Source organism: Chelonia mydas, chromosome 6, assembly GCF_015237465.2.
Source record: "Chelonia mydas isolate rCheMyd1 chromosome 6, rCheMyd1.pri.v2, whole genome shotgun sequence".
Taxonomy (NCBI): domain Eukaryota; kingdom Metazoa; phylum Chordata; order Testudines; family Cheloniidae; genus Chelonia; species Chelonia mydas.
In genome coordinates, this window is record NC_051246.2 from 32,616,904 (window position 1) to 32,641,415 (window position 24,512).

General features: G+C 40.4%; 1 protein-coding gene across 12 annotated transcripts in view; it reads left to right on the top strand.

Moving 5' to 3' along the window:
- PLEKHA7 (pleckstrin homology domain containing A7) overlaps positions 1–24,512 on the top strand; it is a 292,737-nt gene that overhangs the window by 153,675 nt on the left and 114,550 nt on the right. For 9 of the 12 annotated variants that reach the window (XM_043548878.1, XM_043548879.1, XM_043548884.1 and 6 more), the window contains one exon: positions 12,350–12,433. The exons of the other annotated variants lie outside the window; for them this stretch is intronic. In XM_043548878.1, the coding sequence (XP_043404813.1) occupies positions 12,350–12,433 (84 nt within the window). The remainder of the gene's footprint in view (positions 1–12,349; positions 12,434–24,512) is intronic. 12 annotated transcript variants of the gene reach the window in all.

A 24,512-nucleotide genomic window follows, 5' to 3' on the forward strand; every position in this document is an offset into this window, starting at 1 on the left:
GATTACTAAGAGCCTAGGCTTCCTTCAGAGATGCAAAATTCAAGCAGAGGGAATGACAGACCAAGTGAGTGATTGCATTAATCACTGTACTGCTTATAACAGCTTGGGAGAATATCAAGGATGCTTGAAGGAGAAATTAGTTGCATGCTTTACAGGTTATCCGCTGTTCACTTAATAGAATCTATACAACTAACTGAAGTGTATTTATTCAAATTAGATGTAGTAAAGCCTCAGTGGCATATTCTACCCTGAAGATGGGACATTAGTAGAAATTATGTCTAGTTCCAGCTGTTTGAAAGTTCAAAGGCATGAATTCTTGAGGAAATCTGTATAGTTTTTGGTGTTGCTTAGAGATGGTTTGAAACTATATGTAATGTTCAGTGTAAGGTAAGCCTAATTCAGTCTTCTTGTTTAAAAGCATTGACATGCCAAGCTCTAATTTAAGGGCGCATTTCTTTGATGGTCTGTGCTGCTTAGTCTTACACCGGGGCTGTGTAAGTGGTTGTAAATAGAGCAACTGCAGGAGGATGCCTATGCAGCCTTGGAAGTTTTATCCATACTGGCCCCATGTTGGCTAGCATGGAGTGCTGTTATGCAGGAGTGTTGTGAAACTGCCTACAAGATAAACAATATGCAAATAATATAATCCCAGCAATGCTGCTCAAGTGGCATAGAAGGAATGCAGCTGATACTTCAACAGAATAGTGGGGCACAGAGTCCCTTATAGTTTGGAGTTTGTTGCAGCCTTACTTTCTCTAACCCAGAGATGGGGATGCTTGATTTCACTTTCCCAGCCAACTCACACTTGGAGGTTGTCTACATAGAGAGTTAGTGCACAGCAAGCCAGGGTGTGAATCTTCAGTGCTCTAGTTTGCTGCACACTAACTGATGGTGTGGACCCTGTTACTAAGCACTAGAAATTCCATAGTGCTCTTGCTGTTCTCCCATTTCAGAAGTTAAAACAGACTACAGAACTTCTAGTGCACGGTAGCAGGGTCCCCATGGCCAGTTAATGCACGACAAGTCAGTGCACTGTAGATTCACACACTGGCTTGCTGCACACTAAGTTACCATGTAAACAAACTCTTCATCTTCATTGGTTCTAATTATTGGCTTTCTGAGAAGGAAGTGACTACTTCTCCCTTCTAAAGGGGTGACAAAAATAGTTGTGCTCTCCATGTATTCTGGCAGGAATTTGCCTTCTAGTTGTCCTCCTGTGACAGTGTGGTTTCACATCAGGCCCAATTCAGAATCATCTTTGAACACACATGCTAGAAGTATGTATGTGCATGTTTGTTTATATGGAGGAAGAAATTCTCACCCCCCTCACACAAAAGCCAGAAAGGGAGTTTTAGGGATGGGATTTTCTACCTATGCCTGTAGGCAAGTTGAAAGGCTAGAAGGTGCTTCTTTGCAGACTCCTGGTCTGAGGGATTTTTGAGCTATTGTATAAAAGTGTGGGCAGTCCATGCATGTCCCCTTGTGGCTCTGGAGGTGTGCCCCACCTTTATTTCCCTTGTATGGGCAGCAGTAGCTAAGTTTTAAGAGCCCATGCACGGAGAAGCCAATACAAATTAACAAAAATAGTATGTCCTGTTTTTAATAAGGCTTCAGGACAGGAGCAATTACACAAACAGTTCATAAGATTCTCCCTCTGGAGCCTAGTTCAGAGCTCCCAGGCTTCAGGTCCATAACATCAACTCTGTGAGCCTAATTTAGGCTGATCTCCTGGAGCCTAAGAGGAACTATCACACACTGCAGTCTGCATGGCTTCTGCTCTCCTCTCGCTTGCTAGCTTTCTCTTCCTATTTATATAGTCCAGCCCTAGGGTGGGGCAGGGCCTCCTTGATTACACCCCAGGCTGTATCAGCTGTAGGCTCCAACCTATCCCTTAAAGGGGTCGTATGCTCCTTCACACACCTGGATCGGTGTAATCATCTTGCCAATAGGCTTCTACATTGGTCGTCCTCACACTGTCTTTGAACCAGCCAGTTTGACACCAGATTAGTATCCTTTCAGTGACACACAGGGAATGTGGACACCCCTTATGTGACTGGTCTGGCTATGCCATAATCCTTTTTACAGCCTTAACTTTGAACCAGCTCTCTGCACCCAGGTGAATTTCACTTGGTGTGTGGGCAGTATATGTATTGTATCAAGAGGTAACACTTGAGAACACACAAGGACTACAGAAGAGTAGATTTACAGAACTTAGATTTATCTTTTATCAGATCTGTCCATACTCCTAGAAATTAAAAGGCATAAACAAACATGAACATAATGCAAACTATTGATATGAATTATTGATCCTATCATGAAGAGATTGTTCTGAAGCTATCTAATCATGGTAGTTTTTTTGAGAAAATGTGGTGGTTTTAATCAGATCCAAATGAGCTAATTTGGTGAAAAAATCCATCTGTTAATATCACTAAATATGGATTCCTGAGTTGAGTAAAAGAATGAGTTCTTCGTAATCATCTCCAATAAATGAAAATAGTGTACTGCACTTGAACTACTCACTCACATCTTGTAGAATGAAGCAAGGAAAGATTATATCTTTTAGATTTGTTGCTCAGTATGTTGTACTTTCATGAGATTCATGTTCTAATGTTTTTAAATAGGTTATTTTCTCTATTTGTATAAATATGATAATCTTTATATTTTATCATGTTTTAGGTTGTATAAGAAAATGTCAGAGAAAATACTTCAAATTAATTCTGTTGCAGTGTGATTTCTGTAATCAGTAATTTCTGTTTGTGTGACACGCTCGGAAAGATCTGAGGAAACCTGAATTTTTCTCTCTGGATGACTGGAGGTTCTGTAGAATTTCTCCACTCTTATACAACTAGATTGTTAAACTTTAACCTACAAGGATAATTTCCCCTCTAGGTTATTCTCTGTTGTTCTAGTTTTGATTAAGGTCATTGGTAGTTTATGTAACCATATAGGGTAACTTTTTAGTCTGAATATTAAATGTAGTATTAAGGAAGACATTTCTGGATTCCAAGGATCATAATTTAACTAGCCAGAAAGTGGTGTAATCTAGATAGAAAAGTGATTCTGTGGTTGTCTTGTGTTTCTAATTGATGAAATAACTGCATATCCTCTTCAATATTAGGATGTAAATCAGACTCTCTCTATGTGCACTGTAGAGATACATCTAGATAACCAAAAGGGGGGCATTTGGGTAAATGACATACCTTTTAGTAATGTTTATCAGCTTTATATTTTAGATTGGCCCCATGGGCATTACGATGCATTGTTTAAAATTCACAAAAAGCTTTCTATCAAATAATGATTAAAATGAATATGTTATTTGATGATTTTAGATTCACCAGTGTTTGACACAATACAAAAAAACCTTTGAAACATCACTGCTTGAAGGAACACAAGACTGACTAAAAAGAATTTTTGCTCCCCTTTTTTTGGCTCCCTTCATGTTTTTATATGGTCCCGTTATAGGTGGTTTTAATTGTACCAAAATACAATTAACATTGAATTTTTAGGGATGTGCACATGATTTGCAACAATGTTGTATAAACAGATTGTAGCTGACATGGAGCTGCTATGTAATTCAAAAATGTGGATAAATAATTATACGAATACTTTGCTACGTCACATGCAGTAAGTTACTGTATAGATATATTGGGTTATTACTTTTCTGTATGAATGCATTAGCTTAACACAATAGGCAGCTGTTGGAAAAACAAGGAGAAAGGCAAGACAAAGGCTCCCAGATAAGAGCATCCTGGCACACACTTGAAAGACAATATGAAAAGCTGTTAAATTAAAGGAGCAAGCCTTATTTTGCCAGTGCTGGGAGTTGAGAGATGAAAGGGTCACTAGGTGGTTAAAAGGACTCTATGGAGAGAAAGAGGGAGTTATGAGAGTGCAGTTCCTGGTGGCACAAACTGAGATGAAAGTGGGGTGACCAGATGTCCCACTTTTATAGGGACAGTCCCGATATTTGGAGATTTTTCTTATATAGGCACCTATTACCCCCCACCCCCATCCCGATTTGTCACACTTTCTGTCTGGTCACCCTAGATGAAAGAGAGACAGGTCCTGCAGGAGTGTCTGAATGCAAATGGCGGCTTTCCCCATCTTCCAGGGAATGGTAAACGCTAGGGAAAGACAGGCAAGTGTACAGACTATTTTGAGATCTGTTTGGTTCTAAATAAAATACTTTGCTTTAAGAAGACTGGATACCACTGTCGTGGCTTCTAGAGGGAAGAGAATTGTGGATACTTGAACTGAAGTCAGGCCTGCTCAGATAATCATGGTTAGCACCTGGGTACTATAGCCTGTGGTGGTGATCTGCTAAGCTCAGCCCTTAAAGGCCCAGTCCTCGACACTACATAGCCCACCCAAGATCTTATCTGAAGGTGGGAGAACTGTATGATTCCACATTGAAAGGTGATGACAAATCCTGAAACCTGAAAGGGGATTGACCATTAGGGTGTGTCTACACAGTAGCTAGGCACCCGTGGCTGGCCTGTACCAGCTGACTTGGGCTTGCGGGGCTCGAGCTGTAGGGCTGTTTCATTGCTATGTAGACTCCTATCTCTCAGGGTCCTAGAGTCTGTGCTCCATTTCAAGCCTGAAAGTCTACACAGCAGTGAAGCAGCCCTGCATCCTGAGTCCCACAAGCCCAAGTCAGCTGGCACAGGCCAGCCACAGGTGCCTAGCTGCCGTAAGACACTTTCTCCCACTTTCAGCGGGCACTGGCTAGCCATGGGTGCCTCGTTGATGTGTAGACATACTCTTAAAGACCAGGAGGGATCAGAGGTGCAGTTATCCCAGTAGCTATGACTCGTATATTAAAGCAATTTTGGTACATCTCGGGTATTTCTTCATTGTAGGTTCTGGTACTGTCTGGAAGATGAAAATGAATAGTCTGTGCAGTTCAAAACTGTGAAGTTTTGGTTTTAATGAACAACTGTTTGTAACCATTTTGCATAGACTTACCACTCCCATAGACAGATGTACCCTAGTATTAGTATCATTCTCAGAGACAAAAGCTTGATATGTACCTGTCAAAAATGACACAATCTATTTTATACTTTTGTATATTTTAATATGAGACTTTTAAATCAGTTTTTCTAAATACAGTAGAACCTTAGAGTTACAAACACCTCCGGATTGGAGGTTGTTCGTAACTCTGAAAAAAACATTATGGTGGTTCTTTCAAAAGTTTACAACTGAACATTGACGTAATACAGCTTTGAAACTTTACTATGCAGAAGAAAAATGCTGCTTTTAATCATCTTAACTTAAATGAAACAAGCACAGAAACAGTTTCCATACCTTGTCAAATCTTTTTTAATCTTTTCCTTTATTTTTTTAGTAATTTACGTTTAACATAGTACTGTACTGTATTTGCTTTTTTTTTTTTTCCCTTCGTCTCTGCTGCTGCCTGATTGTGTATTTCCGGTTCCAAATGAGGTGTGTGGTTAACTGGTCAGTTTGTAACTCTGGTGTTCGTAACAGTCAGCTCCATTTCAGAATAAATGTAAAAAGCAGCTGAGCTCCTTTCTGGAATAGATAGCTGAAACAATAGGGGCCTTGGCCCAAAACAAACCCATGTGCAAGGCTGGAGTAGTAGTTGAATCAAGGAGCCCAAGGAGTTTCCTAAGGGGCTAATAAAATGCAAGGTCAGGGGAGTGACTGGATTTTGGAACTTGGTCTCTGTCTCTGGTCTCTGAGACTGAAATACCTGAGAAATAGAGAAAAAGTAGAAAGTCAAGGAGACAGCAGAACAAATAATGGGAGTGTGACCCTGGGAAAAAGCCTAGAGAGAGAGCTTTTTGGGAAGAGTGCTGACTGTGAGAGGAGAAACTGTCTCCTGCTTGATTCATCCTGCGTTCAGGTAAATAGGACTTTGTACATTCTTAATAAATAAACAAGGCTGCATCAAAGAAATATGTGACCTCAGTTTCTCCTCCTAATGGAAACAACCTGCTAGATTTTGAATTTTGGCTAACCAGTGAGGTTAAAAAAAAAAAAGTAACAGTATCAACAGTGGACTTATAAAGCAAGGTGTGTGTTACAGGGATGGAGTTTAGTTCACATTACCTTATGTGAAGCTCACTGATTTTTTTAAAAATAGAATGCAAACGGCTTTAGATAGAATTAATTGCCATTTTGTTGATGTACTTAATGGCCTGTTAAGTTTGAATAAAACTCTTAAACGGAAATGGGATATTTTTTTAAAAATGTGTTTTTGTGTGACTTGTGGGTGCCTTTCTTTTCCTGCATAATGTGGAGTGTCTACATTGCAGAACTTTGTTAGCTACATGACACACCGTCTTCTAGTTGTACCAGGGTGCTCAACCCTTGCTCAGCCCCAGGCTCCTCCCCCACTCTACCCTTTCCTCTGAGCTCCCACCCCCTACCCTGCCTCTTCCCATTCCCACCCCCATTCCACCTTTTCTCCCAAGGCCCCACCCCGCCTCTTCGCGCCCCTGTGCTGCCCCACCTCTTCCCCGCCTCTTTTCGCCCCCTTCCCTGAGTGCACCCCATCTCTGCTCCTCCCCCTCTCTCCCAGCACCTCCTGCGCACAAGGAGGAACTGAGAGGGAGGGATAGGAGTTGATTGGCAGGGCCGCCAGCAGGCAGAAGGCACTTGTGGGAGGGGGGAGCTTGGCTGCCAGTGGATGCTAAGCACGCACTAATTTTTTTTCCATGGGTGCTCCAGGGATGGAGCATCCGCGAAGTCAGCACCTATGCTACATGATGTTCTGCCTCAAAACAGACAAACTAGGCAATTTGTACCATTGCTCATGGGAGAACTTGGTCAATAGAACAGCTGAGTATGATGGGAGTGGGAAAAGATTTCCCACCATCCCATCTAGCCCGCATTGCCACATAAAGGATAGCCCTAATGTTGCCTTTATTGTTGCATGGAAGAAAATCTGTCTCTTGTTTCTTTCTTTGGTTTTGAAGACTCTGAAGGGATATGAAAGAGTTTGTTCTGGGTCTTCTTATGTCAGAATGATGCCAATTCTTTGCCCTTCTGAAAAGATTTAATGGAAAATAAATATTAACAATAAATATTGCCACTTTCTGTCTGGCATTGGAATTTTAAAAAGAGCTCTTAACAAAAAGGAGTAAGACATTAATGACTAATAGATCATGTACTGCAACCTTACCATGAGATGCACAGTAAAAAAAAAAGGTATGAAGAAGGGTGTTTTACATAAAAACACAATCTAATGGGAAATTAAGAGGGTTGGGTGTGTATATACATATACACGCATGCTTATATAAAGGGATACTGCAAAGGACTGTAGGCTCAAAAATTGAATCAAGCTATACAACATTTTTTCAAAGATGAAGTAAACTTAAAAAAAAATAAAGCCTCCAAACCAAGGATTGCAACATTGGGAGAAACTTAGCTTCCTGGATAGATGACCTGCAACCATCTAACCCTGTGCTTTCAATTTGTTTTTGATCCCAGGTATGTCACCCTTCTACTCCGCCTGCCCACTCTGTTCTTGTGAGCTTTCTGGATAACAAAGTTGATACAAATCCTGCTCGTAGAGAGAAGATTTTGATTTGAAAAAGGCTTCAGAAGCAGAAGTTTCATTAGCTCAGGAACGCTTCAAAAGCTCAACTCATATGAGAGGAGCTGGGTTTTTTTCTGCTTTCCAACTGATATAAAGAATGTGACAATTCTGAATATGAAAGTATTGAGAAATTTTTACAAAAACTTAGGCAACAATTAAATAGTGAAAGAGTTGTCCACTTTTTGTACTTCTTTATTTATAATGATATTTTTAGCTTTTTCTCAAAAAATAAAATTAGGTAGTAGATATTAGTAAGATATATTTATGTGCAAATAAAACTATTTACTTGTGATTTATCGGTGCCTGGGGTAACTTAATTATCTCCATTTTACAGATGGGAAAATAGAGGTGCACTGAAGTAAAGTGACATGCTTGAGATTACGCAGATGAATGCTGCCAAATCACTCAACCCTCAGTGCTGTGCTTTAATGACTGGATCACATTGCAAGTTGAATTCAGTTCCGTGAAGTATAAATTGGAAATGCCTTCTCCTTATGATGCTGAAATGTGTGGTCAAAATAAAAAAAATCATCAAGGAGAAAATATTTGAGGTTGTGTGAACTATACTGAAGGAGAATGTGCTAATTCAACTTTTTCAAAGCTGTTCTATTCAGTTTTCATAGTGGTCATATTAAATTGTTTCAGCTTTCTGCTTTTGGCTTGGTACTAAATGAGAGAGTTGAATGCTGGAGGGTTTGTATTCATTCCTGCGCTCAGAACTGTATTAGTAGATTGTGAGATTTATCGTTATTTAGGCTTCGTATAAACTGATGATCGTTTCAAGCCCTACCGATGAATTTTTAAAGAACAGTATTATATAAGCACATAACTTTTTATTTTAGGTTTTATAAAAGTTTTCTTCAATTTTTGAAGTAATTTTGCACTAAATTATTTGCAAATTGTGTAATTGACCATTTTGTGGCAAGTCTTTTCATTATTTTTATGAATTTTGTGCTGGATTGGTTGGTCATGATTGATCTCTTAAATTGTATTTGGGATTGGATTTGGATACTTGATTTGTTGAGCTTAAACCATATGGTCATGAGGGTTAGCAGAAGCCATTGTGGCTTATCTTCCTGTGTGTGTGTGAGAGAGAGAAGGGGGCTGTGTTTTGTGTGCTGTGAGCCACACAGGGGGAAAAAAAAAAAAGGTTTTCAGCAGTGAGTTGCCCCCTACTTGATTTATGCTTTTTGTTATGGTGAACCTAGTTTACTGCATAGGTTTTTGTGTTACACAAAATCAGTAGGTAAAAAATACTTTAATTTCACCCAGTCCAAGTCTTTTCATAAGGAGTATTTCAAAGGTGCACAATATCTGGTATCAGATTATTATATTGATGTGCACTTTCGTACTAGGTGCCAACACTATTCCTTCAGTTTTATATTGAGGAGAATGCGCATGGTTGTAGTGATTAGTTAAGACAATATCTTGTGTGTGGCAGCCACACTAATGGAATCTTTCTTAATCTACTTACCCACCTGGTTTTGTTGCTTGTTGGAGAGAGTTAGACCCCAGTGTATCAGTACATTCAGAAGTGGGATCCTTGCAATGGCACAGAATAAATGTATGATGCCCTTTTAATTTGTAAAGCACAGGAAATCCGTAACTTTTCAAGAGCTTTCAAAAATGGCATGATAAGCTTGTTGCAGAATGGTGTACAAGAGTGGTATATTTTCAAAGGTTTTGAGGTTCTTTAGTATTTGAGACTAAAGTTCAAAACCAGCCTCAGAGAGTTGCTGTTGTTTTTCTTAAATGTTTTTGTCTCAGCTGGCTTTTAGATGTGATACGACCCCGAAAGTTTGTGCATTACTTTACTTTTATTCTTGGACAATTTATGTAACAGCTAATTGTGGTAGCAGGAGGTTTTCACTTCTATTGAATTTTTACTGTTTTCTTTGAATTCCAGTCAGAACAAGCTTTTTTAATTGCAATGTGCTTGAAAAATCCAAATAGCAGAGGGGAATTTAGCGACAGGTTTGGAGAAGAATTAAATCACTGGCATGGAGAAAGATGGAGGGAGCAGCAGAGCCTGATGGCATTTAGCTATCATGTGTAGCTTGTTCTGACTTGCATTCCTTGTATTCTGTGGACCTGATGAGGCAAAACCAACTACATTTACACCTTTCAAGCCTACAGAAACCACTGTTTTTCTTGGCTGTGTGCTATTAACCATGGTATGATGATTGTTCTTGTTTTCGGACCCCAAATATTTTTAGAGTAGTTTTGTAAAAAGTGTCACTTTAATTTTACACTGGCAGATAAGACACAATGTCTTAAACTTAGATAATACAGTTCTTGAAATAGCTCAAATAGGTTGTGAAGAAACTTTGAAACTCAAAATGTCTATTGTAAGAGGAGAAAAGACTGTTATGCCTCCTTTCTCTTCTGTGATAGTCTGTTGCAAAATCATACTTCCCAAAACTGAGCTAGTGTTGGTAATATACGTTACAAGAATGAATCAGTCAGGCTGGAACAGAAGTTCATGTTTGTATACACTCTCTACAACTAAAATGTCCACAACAATGTACATTTTGAAGTGTTGTTATATATACACACTCACTCTCACTCTTTCTTTCTCTCTCTCTCTCTCTCAAGAGGTTTTAAAAAGAGCTTTGTATATGAAGTAGGTTCCAACCTTAGGATTATTTTGGCTGTCCTCCACCTTAGTGCTGATAGAGAATAAATCTGGTCTCAAGGTTAACTTAGTTTTCTGAATGGCTCTGAATTAGTTCCAGTATATAGTTTTTCACTTCTAGGTCAAATCTACCCTGGATTTATAATGACTGAAAAAGTGAGTATGTGAAGGCTGTTTTGTTTGGGATTCTGAAATGTGTTGGTGGGTTCAGTACATTTCCTAGTGAGAAAGTGATGACATTGCAAAATCTGCCATCACAGTTGGCATCTTTGTTGGCAGCCTTAGTAGAAGTATCAAAGTTTGAATAGACATGAAGGCTTCTTGAGACCCAACCTATAAGGAATACTTAGAGCATTTGAGGAGAGTGTTGAAAATGCTTGGACCATGTGAAGAGAGTAGAATTTGGCGGCAGCTGCTGTTTGTTTATTTATTCAAATTTTAAAAATACATCTGTAGGTACCCACTCAGTACTTTGAATGCATATCCCATAAATCACAAATTACGACATAACAAGAGAGAAAAGATGACTAAGAAAATATCTCCTTCAACCCACGCTTTCCTCAACAGCTTAAAGAAGCTGTGGGCTTTCTCCCCTTATTGTACCCCTGGAAAATGTCAATAGCATGGCATGCTAGAAAAAAGGTGGAGACTTTACTATATGAACAGCTTCTTCTCCTGACTCTCCCTCTGTTTAAATAGGAACCAAACCTCTTGGGAGCAGTTAGGGTAAGAATTGAGAACAGACTGTCACTCCTGAATACCCACAAGTTCAGGTTTTTCCTGTTGTTCTTGTATTTATATTTCAACATTATAAATGTTTTGTTGTTTTATTTTCAAGCTGTCACTTTGTATGAAAGGCTTGCTGTTGTCTTTATGGAAATTAGGAAGGTTTTTTGTTTAATTAAAATAGATATCTTCTAGCTTGCATAAATTCCATTTCTATCTATTTTGGGGGGCATCCTGGGATATCAGACAGCTGGGTGCCTCAAACCTTAGAATACCAGATGGCTAGGTATCATGGGAGAAGAAAAACAATTTTTTTTTTTTTTTAAAGAAAAGTTACAAAGACATCTAGTATGCATTTTTTGGCTCATACAGATGTTAATCATTTAATAGGTTTACATTTTCATATTTTTGTATTGCTGAATTTTATTCCTGTATAAAATTATTTTATATTAATGCTTTATGTTTGGTTGGATTTACGTGGCATTTTGAATGTTGTGCAGTTAAATACCATTAAATAAAAATGTAAAAAATTCAAAGTGTAAGTAACTGATCATTGGTTTATAACTACTAAAAAATAGATTAATAGATTTTACAAATGAATTTCTTTGGAACACTGAGGCTACGTAAAGGCATTGCAGGTGACCCTTACTGTTCCTTTGAAACAATAACGTTTAAAAATCATTTTCAATTTTTCTTGATCACTTAACAGATTTTTGTGCTGTAGACTTGAACTTTGCATAAGGCTTCAGAAAATGTTTGCTAGGTATACAACTTTATCAGAGCATGTACATTGCATGACAGAATCCAAACTGAGATGGTGACTTTGATTATTAGATATTTTTTTCTATGCCAATTTGTCTTCAGAAACTATTTTCTTTGCCTAATATTCTGTAGTAGACAAACTTTAAGATACGAGTTTCCATTAAATAACAAAAAAAGCTTATGGCAAATTGTGCTGCACCTCCATAAGAGTTTCACTAAATGAACTTATTAAAAAGTCCCTAGTAGGTTTCTAAATTATTGAATCTATGGCCAAATTATATTCTGAGAGCTTCACAGAATTTAGTAAATCAGATTGTGCCCTTTCTATGTTAGTGTTAAATAATTTGGTACTATTAAAATGTAAGTTGTCTCAAACAGTGGCTCTCTTTTGCTGAGCATTGCAATCTGTGTGCTTCAAAATATGAGCTTGGTTAGCATTTAGTGCAGTGGGGCACTTGCAGATTCCACAAGCCTCTGAGAAAGTACCGTAATTGAAAACATTTGTCCTAGAATACATGACAGAAATATGATTCATCTTTGGGTAGCAACAATAACCTATCAGTAGAAATAAATAATTCTGTTTTCAAAAAAAACAAACTAACTACTACTAATTTTCTACTAAGCTTAGCACTTAAATCACATTTTTTTTCTCCTTTCAGCCATAACCAGCAGATCACGACATTTAGACATCCTGTGACAGGACAGATTTCTCCAGAAAACATTGAATTTATTTTACAAGAAGAGTAAGTAGTTTTTGACACATTCTGAGACTTTTAAAAGTACTTTCTTACGTACTGTATTATCACAATTACTTAAACACTTCTCATTATGCAGAAGTGATATTACATAGATACAGAGGATGCACTTAAAAACATCCTGCTTTTTCTTCCAGTGGTCCCTGTGTGTTTTTCACAGGTGGGTATGCATGCATGCCATGCGTCCGAGTCCGGAGATTCTTAGTAAGCAGTGTCTGTTGACCCACACACACGCAATTGCCCTCCTGGTGCTCCGGACCAAGGGCCTAAGATGCAGTGCAGGCTTACGCCTCTCTAGTTCCTTCTTACTGCCACATGGCATGAGTCAGAATCTTCTATGTCGGCAGATTTCTCTAGCTTCTTTCTTATCAGCCTGTAAATGTATATGTAAATAACTTTAATATTTAGCATAGTTAAAGTTTTAGTATAGTATAGTTAGCTTAATTTATCCCCTTTCAGGGAGTCCCTCTTTGTGGACTGGGACCATGCCTAGAACCCTGGGGTTCAAGAATTGTGTATATTGCCCTCGCTCCTTTCCATGGGGGACAAACATTAATGCTGCCTCTACTGTCTGGATGAAATACATATCTTGGCACAGTGCAGTATGTGCCTCTCATTTCCCCAGTGACACTCATGAGCTTCAGTTGAGGAAACACCTTATGGAGAAGGCTATGAGACCTCACTCTGATCCAGGCCAAGGAAGATCCCTTTCTACATCATCATCAACTGATAAAGAGCACCCCTCCAAGTATGAGTTTTGGAGCAGAGTCTAGAGTTCTGAGTCCAACGAATCATCATCCAGGGCTTCACCCAAGAATAAGGAGAGATCCCTATCTAGGTCTGTTCCTAAAAGAAGAGGCCCCTCTCCAACTGCGTCTAGGTTGAGTGAGCCGTCGTGCATGTATCCTAAGGGTTCAGGACTGCTTAAGACTCCTGGGCAGAATGGTAAAGCACATTCGAGTCAAAATCAACAGATCCTTTCTCCTAAACATAAAGACGGGCATCCACCAGCTACATTTAAGAGTGGTAGACTTGACTCTTTTTCAGTACTGGCCTGTCCTTCTAAGAATGGTCCACCCTCAACATTTTGCAACATATTGGAGTCATCTGTCCCAACCACCAGAATGCCCCAAACACCAGGACATGACACTTATGTCTCACAAGAGGATATCTTCCTCTCTTATCCTCAGTCTCCTCTCCTTTTGGGCCTGGTTCTCCTGAGAGACATTGCTACATGGAAACTACTTTGACAACATGGGAACCCTTAGGTAGAAATGTTCACCATCTGGCACCGACAGCCACACTGGTATAACGAGAGCAAGTCTCCTACTGGGATGAGTGAGACACTCCAGCTAATCCATCATCCCCTTGCAGAGAGATGAATCCTGACAGAGTCAAGGAGATCCAGGCACCCTCCTTCCAGATACCATTATCCTAGGGACTGTTGGTACCTGATACTGTGGAGTCCCTCTCAACCAGTCGATGCTTTGTACTGGCTATACTGGGGCCTGTAGGATCCATATGACAGACATCCCAGATCTGTCCATGAGTCTTACTGCACCTGTTCCACACAGAATCTATCAGATCCATCAGAGTATGAAGAAGAGAAAATCGATCTAGATCCATAGGCACCGATGGGGCTCTCATCTTTGCTAGAAAAAGTGATCGCTGTCTCCACTGGATGACCATAGGCAATACCAAGAGCAATACCAGTGACCTCCAGATCCACTGGAAGAAGTCCAAGATACCCAGCATCGGCTCCTTGACATCCTGCAGCCAATGAGTCCCAGCAAAATGGCTCTCCCAGTAAATGAGGGCATCATGGAACCAACCAAGGTGGTCTGGCATACCCCAGTCTCCTGTGCCTCCACATCTTGAAGATCTGAAAGGTGCTATTTTATCCTGGCCAAAGGAGCTGAGTTTCTTTTCATTCATCCAGAGCCCAAATTGCTGGTGGTGCAGGTAGTCACTGATGGAGCAAGATTACAATACCATGGAGCAACCCCATCTGACAAGGGCTTGGAGAGATGGTACCTTTCAGGAAGAAAGATATTTTCCTCTACAAGCTTGCAGTTCTGTATTTCTTACTGTCAAGGTTTGTTAGTGAAATACGATTTTAATAACTACTCCAGACTGACAGACTTTAAGGACAAACTTCCCCTAGAGAACAGAGCCTAATTTCAAACCTTCATTGAGGAAGGCAGACTAGTGGCAAAAATCTCCCTACAAGCTTCCGTGAATGCTATGGACATGGGCATCTAGAGGGCTAGCCCCTGGTATAGTTATGAGGTGAGGCTTGGCTTCACTCTTCAGGGTTCCTGAGTGAGATACGGAACACCATAGAGGATTTACCATTCAGCGAGATTCGGTGAGAAAACCGAGTCCCTACAATTGTTGAAAGACTCCCTAGATCAGCCCTCTACTGCCTGGGAATTTACACCCCAACCCTGAAGAGAAAACACCAGAGGTAGGTGTATATGTCAAGACTGCCCCCTTCACGATCATTCTTCGCTCCAGCTGAGCCTCTACTTAAGGGACAGAGTTCAAAGGCTTTGATTTTCAGTCCCCTTTGCTGCTATGACCTCCATCTATTCCCATCCATCCACTAAGGGTTACTTTTGGCACTTGGGTTGAGAACCACCTGCATTTATTGATGCCAATGACTTATAGCATACGGCCCCCCATCTTTGGGGGCCATCTCTCACTTTTCATTCACAATTGGGACTCAATCACAACAGACAAGTGGGTTCTAAAAACCATCCACCATGGTTTTTCCATCAAATTCCTCCCCCCCCACAACCCAATCTCCCTTCCCAGCCTCTCTCCAGGAACCACTCTCAGGAGGCGATTCTTTGCCAGGAGACATATTTTTTTCCATTCAGCAAAGGGCAATAGAACAAGTACCACCTTAGTATCAAGGGCAATGGTTATAGTCACTATCCTCCTTAGTCCCAAAAAAGTCAGCAGGTGGAGACCCATTTTGGACCTTTGACAACTCAACGTCTTTATTTGAAAGTCAAAATTCAGGATGTTTACACTAGCATCAATAATTCCCTCCCTACAGGAGGAAATATGGTTTGCACTCTTGACATAAAAGATGCCTGTTTTCATGTGGATATTCATTTATCCCATGGAAAATTTCTCTGGTTTCTGGTAGGTCAAGAACACTACCAGTTCAGAGCCCTTCCCTTTAGACTAGCAATAGTGCAATTGGTATTCACAAAGGTATTCTCAGTTGTGCAGCCCAAGTGAGACATCATGTCTACGTAGTCTTCTCATATTTGGATGACTGGCTCCTAACAGGTCATTCCAACCACAAAATCAGGTTGGTGACTTTGTTCCTGCTCCATCTTCTAGTGGTGCTGGGTGTACGCATAGTCAAAGAAAAGTCCTCTTTGAGTGCCTCCCCCTCGCGCCCCACCCCAAGGATGGTAAGCTTTATTGGCATGAAAGTGGACTCCATTTTAGCAAGAGCTTTCCTCCCAGCAGAAAGTATCCAATTAATGAGCAGGTAATTTGAAATCCAAAAACTGTGGTCATAGGATGTCATTCCCTACTAGGCCACAGGACCTCATGTACTTTTGTGACACCATTCACTGGACTACTTCTACACTGCCTACAGGCCTGGCTCTGGCCGGTCTACTCCAGACATGGACCACTTGAACTCCAGAGTGACTCCAGAATTCCATAGCCTTTCTCACCTGGTGATCAAACCCAGAATGAGTACAAGTGAGAGTCCTCTTTATCCCTCCTACCCCAATGCCACCATTGTAACAGATGCATCCCTTCTGGGATGGGGCACTCACCTGAACAACCACACTATAAAAGAAACTTGGACCCCATAGAAGGCCAGGCTGCATATCAACCTGCTGTAACTGCCTGACCTTTAGGGCCTTTCTCCTGCTCATACATTCACACAATAGCCAAATAATGTTGGACAATATCATCATGGTCCTTTTTATCTAAACAAGCAGGGTGGAGCAAGATCCCTTTCCCTGGGCCTTGAAACAGTCAGCTATGGAAATGGTGCATCAGAAACAATGTCCCACTTCTAGTTACATACCTATCAGGTGTTCAGAATCTCTGGCGGACAACTTTAGCAAGCACTTTTCTGCAGAGCATGAGTGGAAGGTATATGACTCTGTCCTGAGCAAGTTACTCAGTGGGGCACACCGCAATAGGATCTCTTTGCATTCTGAATGAACAGGAAACTTCTCCTGTATTGGTCTAGAGCAGCTATGGGCCACGACTCCCAGGGTGATGCTTTTAGGTTATCATGGGCAGATCAATTCAGATGTGCCTTTCCTTTCATCCCTCTGATACCACAGTCTTGAGAAAGATCCGTTATGACATGGGCAGGGTCGTTCTCATAGCACCCAGCTGATCCAGACAGTTCTGGTTCCTAGGTGTTTTGAGAATGTCAACCGATCCTCTTACCAAGGTCTGCCCTGTCCCAGAACTTATAACTCATGAGAGAGGCAAAATCTGATACCCCAATCCAGACCTACGTCACCTCACAGCCTGGTTTTTGGACGGGCATCAGAACTAGAATGATCATCTTCAGAAGCCATTGGATCCATTTTCACTCAGAGCAGGAAAGATTCCGTTAGGAAATGCTACCTAACTAAAATGGAGCTGCCTCTCCGCCTGGGCAAGGTACAATGAGTCTTCCTCAGAATCTGAAGATATCCCAGTCATTTTAGATTATCTCCTGTCATTGGAGAACTCAGGTGTTTCCATTGGCTCAGCAGTCAGTGCCTTCCTTCCTCCAGTACATGGGGGTTCTATTTTTACCCAGCCAACAATGGTTAGATTCCTAAAGGGCCTAGTCAGGACCTTTCTTCCAGTGGTCAACCCTACACCTCAATGGGACCTCAATCTCATCCTGTCAGTATTTACCAGACCACCATTTGAATCTTTGGCCACGTGCTGTATGTCCCACCTTTCCATGAAGGTTGCATTTTTAGTTGCTGCTATTTCAGCTAGAAGGGTGAGTGAGATGGGAACATGTATGGCTGATGCACCATACATCATTTTTCATAAGGGGAAGGTCTTCCTTTGTCTTAATCCTAAATTCCTCCCGAGCATAATTTCGGAATTCCAAGTCCATCAACCTGTCCACTTACTGGTTTTCTTCCTAAAACCCCATGCTTCCATAGACAGGAAAAGATTTCATTCTCCGGATGTCAGACAGGCCCTGGCATTCTACCTGCAAAGGACCAAACCAATCAGAAAATCACCATGATTATTTGTCACTATAGCAGAAAGGTCACAAGGACAGGCAATATCTTCTCTGAGCATCTCTAAATGGATTTCTGGTTGCATTGTTATTTGCTTCCAATTAGCGTATGTCCCTACCCCGGAAGGAGTAAGGGTCCACTCCACAAGAGCACAAGCTGTCTCCACAGCATGTCTCCAGGAGATATGGACATATGCAGAGCAGCTACCTGGAGATCCATTCACACATTCACAAAGCTTTATGCGCTAGATTAGGCCTCTGCTGCAGATGCAGCTATAGGGATTGCAGTTCTTCAGGCTTTACTGACTGCATCCTCACATCCCCCTCTGGTCTTAGTACTGCTTGTTAGTTACCCACGTGTGGAATACGCATGGCGACCAGCCTCAAATAAGAAATGGAGGTTATGTATCTGTAGCTAAAAGCTGTTTGAGATGTGTGGTCTCAGCTGTATTCCACTACCCATCCTCCTTCCCCTCTCCTTCCAATCTTTTTTGAGTTGGGTAAGAAAAGGAACTGTAGAGGCATTGGCCCATGCTGCCTCTTATGCCCTTGGTCTGTAGTACGAGGAGCGCAACTGTGGATATACAGGCCACGAAAAGGAACTGTAGAGGCATTGGCCCATGCTGCTTCTTATGCCCCTGGTCTGTAGTACGAGGAGTGCAACTGTGGATATACAGGCCAACAAACACTGTTTACTAAGAGTCTCTGGATTCGAGTGCATGATGTGCATGCGTGCCCATGTGTGGAATACAGATAGGGACCACCATCTTAAAGAACTTGCAGTTACAGGTGAATAACCTCCATTTTTTAGAGACAGAAAAAAGTTAAGTGATATCCTCCCAAGTTTACTACTGCTATAACTAGTACTATGCCTCTAGAATTGGAATTAACTTTCTTGAGTGTGCTGAATCTACCTTAGAAGGTAAAGCAAATGCCAAATATACAGTACCAGCCTTAAAGGAATATGGTATAATAGTGTAGTGAGAGCTTTATATGTCTACAATAGGTGAAGTTACTAAACAGTTTCCATTCTAATCTTTTGTCTTCAGATGCTCCTGACTTTTTGGAATATTGGGCTAATATTTTTTCATGCTTGACCTCTGCCTGAAAATGAATTCTTAAGGAAAATTTGGGCAAAATTTGTATTTTTTTTTTTTTAAGATTAGCAGGACCGAAAAATATGTTTTTCATTGAAAAAATGTAACTGCATAATTTTTAGACAGAGCAACAGAAAAACGGGCTGAAGTTTGAAACTTCATATTGAAACCCTGATGAGATTTAGAAAACAGGCTGAGTCTAAAGGAAATCAGTTTGGTACTTTTAAGTTAGTTCATGCTTAATATCAGCAAGTCCTTAAATCAGTTCAAACTGGTTCAAAGCTGGGTCAGTTCTGAGATGACCTTAATAGATAGTTCTGAAAATGGAGAGTCATTACCAGATTCCTTCTGCTTAACTTGTGTCTTCGTATTTTCAAGCAAAATACCTAGCCCCTTTGCTGTTCCCCTAAATTGTGGTTTTTGGAATGTTCTTTGCAGTTTCTGATTTAAGGCCTTAAACCAGCTTAAATCAATCTAAAACCTTAGATTGCCTTCAGATACTTATGGTTATCTTACATTGTTGCAACCTGTTTAAGATAGTCTTAAGACTTTTGCATTATGGAAGGCAGTGTGCCATTGTACTAGGTGTTGTACAAACATATGACAGACAGTCTGTCTGAAGAGCTTGAAATCTAAGTATAAGACAATATACAACAATTAGATAAAACAGATGGGGGGAAGCACAAGCACAATACTTGTCAGGATCAAAAATGGGAGTCTCACAGCAAGCTAACTGCCTAATCGTTGACAAGGTTTTTTTGTAAGCATCATGACAGAGAAGTTTTAAGGAGGGATTCAAAGGAGCATATTGAGATAGCATAATGAGGAACCAATGGAGGGAACATGAAGGTGCTTATGGGAAGACTTTTTAAAATGAGCAATCAAGATTGGCATAATTTGCACAATAGTGTTGGGAGTGACTTCTCTGTTCTTTATTAGAAATCATAGGAAGAGTGGAAATGTGATTCTAAGCACCCTTTATTCACACCTTATACACTATTGTAATAATCTGTGTATAAAATATGCTTTGAGGTATCATTTGAAAAATAATAACTCATTGATCATTAATAGACTTTTGTAATGTATGTACTCAATGAGTATTAAGAGCTATGTATATATGATAGAATTATGACTAAAGTGTGTTTAAACCAGGTATGCCACGGTGGTTGGTAAACAGGCCTTCATCAGACAAAGGAATGTGTTTTACCCACATAGGAGTTACTTTCAAAGTACTTTGAAAGACAATGAGAACATATTTACATATTGCATAAATAGACTAGGGCTGTCAAGCGATTAAAAAAATTAATTGAGATTAATCGCATTTTTAAAGAATAATGGAATACCATTTATTTAAATATTTTTGGATGTTTTCTACATTTTCAAGTATATTGATTTCAATTATCCCACAGAATACAAAGTGTACAGTGTTCAATTTATATTATTTTTATTACAAATATTTGCACAGTAAAAAACAAAAAATAGTATTTTTCAATTCACCTAATATAAATAATGTAGTGCAATATCTTTATCATGAAAGTTGAACTTACAAATGTAGAATTATGTACAAAAAATAACTGCACTCAAAAATATAGCTTTGTAAAATTTTAGAGCCTACAAGTCCACACAGTCCTATTTCTTGTTCAGCCAATCTCTCAGACAAACAAGTTTGTTTACATTTGCAGGAGATAGTGCTGCCCGCTTCTTGTTTACAATGTCACCTGAAAGCGACAACAGAGGTTTGCATGGCACTGTTTTAGCCAGCGTCGCAAGATATTTATGTGCCAGATGTGCTCAAGATTCGTATGTCCCTTCATGCTTCAACCATTCTTCCAGAGGACATGCGTCCATGCCGATTTTGGGTTCTGCTCGATAACGATCCAAAGCAGTGCAGACTGATGCATATTTATTTTCATTATCTGAGTCAGATGCCACCAGCAGAAGGTTGATTTTCTATCACTGGTTATCCATCACTGGTTCTCCATAGAATTCCTCTCCTTCCCTCCATACAAACCTCCTGCCATTTGGGGACCCCTCTCACCAATTGATTCTTCAACAGGAGGCAAACTCTTTCCACTACATCAGAGAGTAATAGAGAGCATTTCCCCTTCAGTACCAGGGGAGAGAGTTCTATTCCCCATAACTCCTTATCTCCAAAAAGGGCGGGGGATGGAGACCCATCCTGGATCTTTGGCAGCTCAACATCTGCATCAGAAAGTTGAAATTCAGGATGCTTACACTGGCATGTATAATCCTCTCCCTTCAGGAGGTAATGTGATACGTGATTCTCCACATGAAAGTCGTGTATTGTGATGTGGACATTCACACCGGAAGTTCCTGCTGTCCAGGGTTGGCCCGGGTTGGCATGTCCCACCTTTCCATGAAGGTTGCATTTTTAGTTGCTGCTAACACTGGTTAACAAGAAGTCAAACACAGTCCCCTTTAGGCATTCCAGCCCTTGACTTCCATCCAGACAGATTGGTCTAATATAGTGAGAGGTTACTAAAAACCCAGTTAACCATATATGAGGTTCTGCTAATTCCAAAGGATCAGACACAAACCCCCAGCTCAATATATATCTCAGAACTTACCCAAATATAACTCTGTCAGCCAATCCTTAGAAAACTAACTAAAGGTTTATTAAGGAAAGAAAAGAATAGAGTTATAAATGGCTAAAAGATCATATACATACAAATGCTTACAAAGTCCTTAGATGAAGTTTGTAGCCGTGATGGAATAGTCTGCTGGCTTGCAGAAGTTTCTCTGGTAACTTCAAAAAGATTGGAAGGTCCTCAGTTAATAGTTCAAAATACTCCTTTTAGTTGCAAATCTGCAGTCCAGAGAACTGGAGCAGGAAAGAGGCAAAATGAAGATGTCTCACGTGTCTTTTATATCCTCTGCCACAGGGCCGGCTCTAGGCACCAGCTAAACAAGCAGGTACTTGGGGCGGCACGTGTCTAGGGGCGGCATTCCGGCGCCGGCTATGCCGCCCCTAGAAATGTGCCCCTCCTGCACCAGCTCGCCTCCGCCCGTTCCCCTGAGTGCGCCGCCGCCGCTCCGCTTCTCCCTCCCTCTCTCCCTCCCTCCCTCCCAGGCTTGCACCTGTTTCGCGAGGCAAGCCTGGGAGGGAGGGAGAAGCAGAGCAGCGGCGTGCTCGGGGGAGGCGGCGGTGGTGGAACGGAGGTGAGCTGGGGCGGGGAGCAGTTCCTCTACCCCCCCATTACTTCCTGCACTCTCCCCCCCTCACTCACCTCCACTCCGCCTGCTCCCCTGAACACCCTGCCTCTCCCTCGCCTGAGAGCCCACAGTCCCTGTATATGGAAAGTTACTGACAAAGATGGAGTCCGAGGTCACTTATCCACATCACATGCCCTTACATGTTTTACTGAATCACTGGGGTGGCTATTGGCTCCCCGCTGTCTGAGGCGTCCTCAGGAACAGCTATACGGAGAGTTGATTCTTCCTAATGGCCCATCAAGCTTGAATAGTTCATTCACAATGGACTGGCGACACTGGATGTAAAGGACCTTATGAATGTCACCCCAAGAAGAAACATTTTTGAGATACAAATACAAAGCCAATATTAATAACTTCAGATATAGTGATGATATATGGATTTAACCAGGATAAACATATTAGATTGTAACTTTTCTATTGACACCCTACATGATAGATTTTGTATCAAATTTAGTGCAATTGTGCAACAGTGGTAGCAACAATGATATAAATGGTCATCTTCAATCATACAGCATCACAAGTCAGATTCTGGATTTATATAATCTCCTCTGGAAGCTTGTACCATAGCTAGATCCTCTTGACCAAGAGTGCTTTTTACCTATGTCTCTTGTGCTTTGTCTTGTGCATTCTGATCTGCATTATCCCAGAGAAGTACAGTTGTCAAGGTGGTTCATAGACTGAAATTCGGTCTTTAATGTAGCTGGTGCTTGATCCATTAATTGCTTTGAAGATTAGGGCCAAAGCCTTAAACTGGCATCAGAACTTGACTTGGAGCTGGTAGAGGGACTTGATCATGCGTCTGATAACCACACGGTGACCTTAACCATAGAGAAATCACATTCGGCTTCAAATACAGTCATGCATCTTCAAGATGACAAATGCATAGATTACTGTGGCCAGGTCCTTGTCTGGGAGGAAGGAACAAAGTATCCTAGCAATCAGAAAGGTGAAAGAAGGCGTTTTTGGAAACTAATCCAACCTGGTCATCCAAGTTTAGTGAGGAGTCAAATAGATCCATAAGGCTTTGTACCACATGACAAACGGGGAGTTGTATGTCTTCAGTGGAAGATTGAGACAGTGTCTCAGCTAGTTTTTCAAAGCATTTTCCCTTTTTGAGTAGCATTGCTTTTGTTTTGCCTGGATTCAGCTTGTTCACCGAAAAGTTGATTTCCTGTTGCGCTCACACTATCTTAAGGGGTTTAAAAAAACAAAAACAAAACTACACAGAAATAAAGATATAAATAAAACAGGTGCAGAGTGCCTGCTTAGCCTCGTACTAAAATTACCTGTTCATCCTTTTGACCCATTGTTATGCCTACCATTTCTTCCATTTCAGATGTGCGGTTTGATATGGAGTCTGGAGTATTCTGAATCAGAGTGCTACAGATTTCCTTTGATGTGTCCGAGAACTCAGAGCGAGCACACAATTAGAGGTTTTGGTGGGCAGGACATATATGCAGCTAATATCTATAGATACTGTAGGGATGGTGTGCCAGACCCTCAATAAATACCCAAAAAATGTGCAGGAGCTCCCTCACTGATTTCTTATGATTCTACCTTCTGCAGTCCACGGGGTCTGCTTGGCATATTTATACCTTCCCTGCCCCTTTTACTACCACTGTCTTTTGTACTCAGATTTCATTTTCTGGTGGAGTATTCATCATCTTCTTGATTTCAATTAAAATGTTTGTCTGAAATGGAATATCAGCATTTGGTGGAATTTCAGATAAATACCTGTTTGAATCAGAATTTCAGTACAGCTCTAGTGTGAACCAATCTCAAAAGCCTCCTATTTTGCTCTGAGTGTATCTGAGAAAAAAGATTCCATAGAAGTGGCACTTGCTATAGAAATATTCTGTTTTTCACAGTATTCCCAGTACAATCCCAGGAATAAAACTCTGAAATTACATTTTTTGTATGGAGTTCATCTCTGAAACCGAGCATTGTGCTATTGAAGTTGGACCTTTTTAAAATATAAACTTTGTCTTAAATATATTTAAGTACTACCTAAGACAAAAGTACAAGCAACCTAAAAGTTCTTACTTTACTTCACCTCAGAGATCCTTTTTATGTGTTTGCATAGTAAGTATGACTAAAGTTCATTAAAACACTCCTTTTAAATCCATGAATTTAAAATCAGGACTAAAAATGTATATTACTTAAAGCAGTCTAGATCCAAAAAAAGTTTTTGTTTTAAAACAGCTTTTATGGTGAAGCAGTGCTAAGAGCAAATATTCATAATTGTTTAAATATTTCATTTTATATTGCACTGATTTTCAAAAAGTTATTTTTACATGCATACTAATAAGAAGCAGGTGTTTTAACAGCTGCATATTTGAAACTGGATCTGTTGTGAACTACTGATATTTGTGTTTGTTAGATGTTTTTAAAAGTTTCCACTTCCACTAGTAGTACAATTGCATATGAAATGATGATGATTTGAGGTATAGCATACTTCAATACAAAATACAAGCACATTTTTTGTGTTTTAATTAAT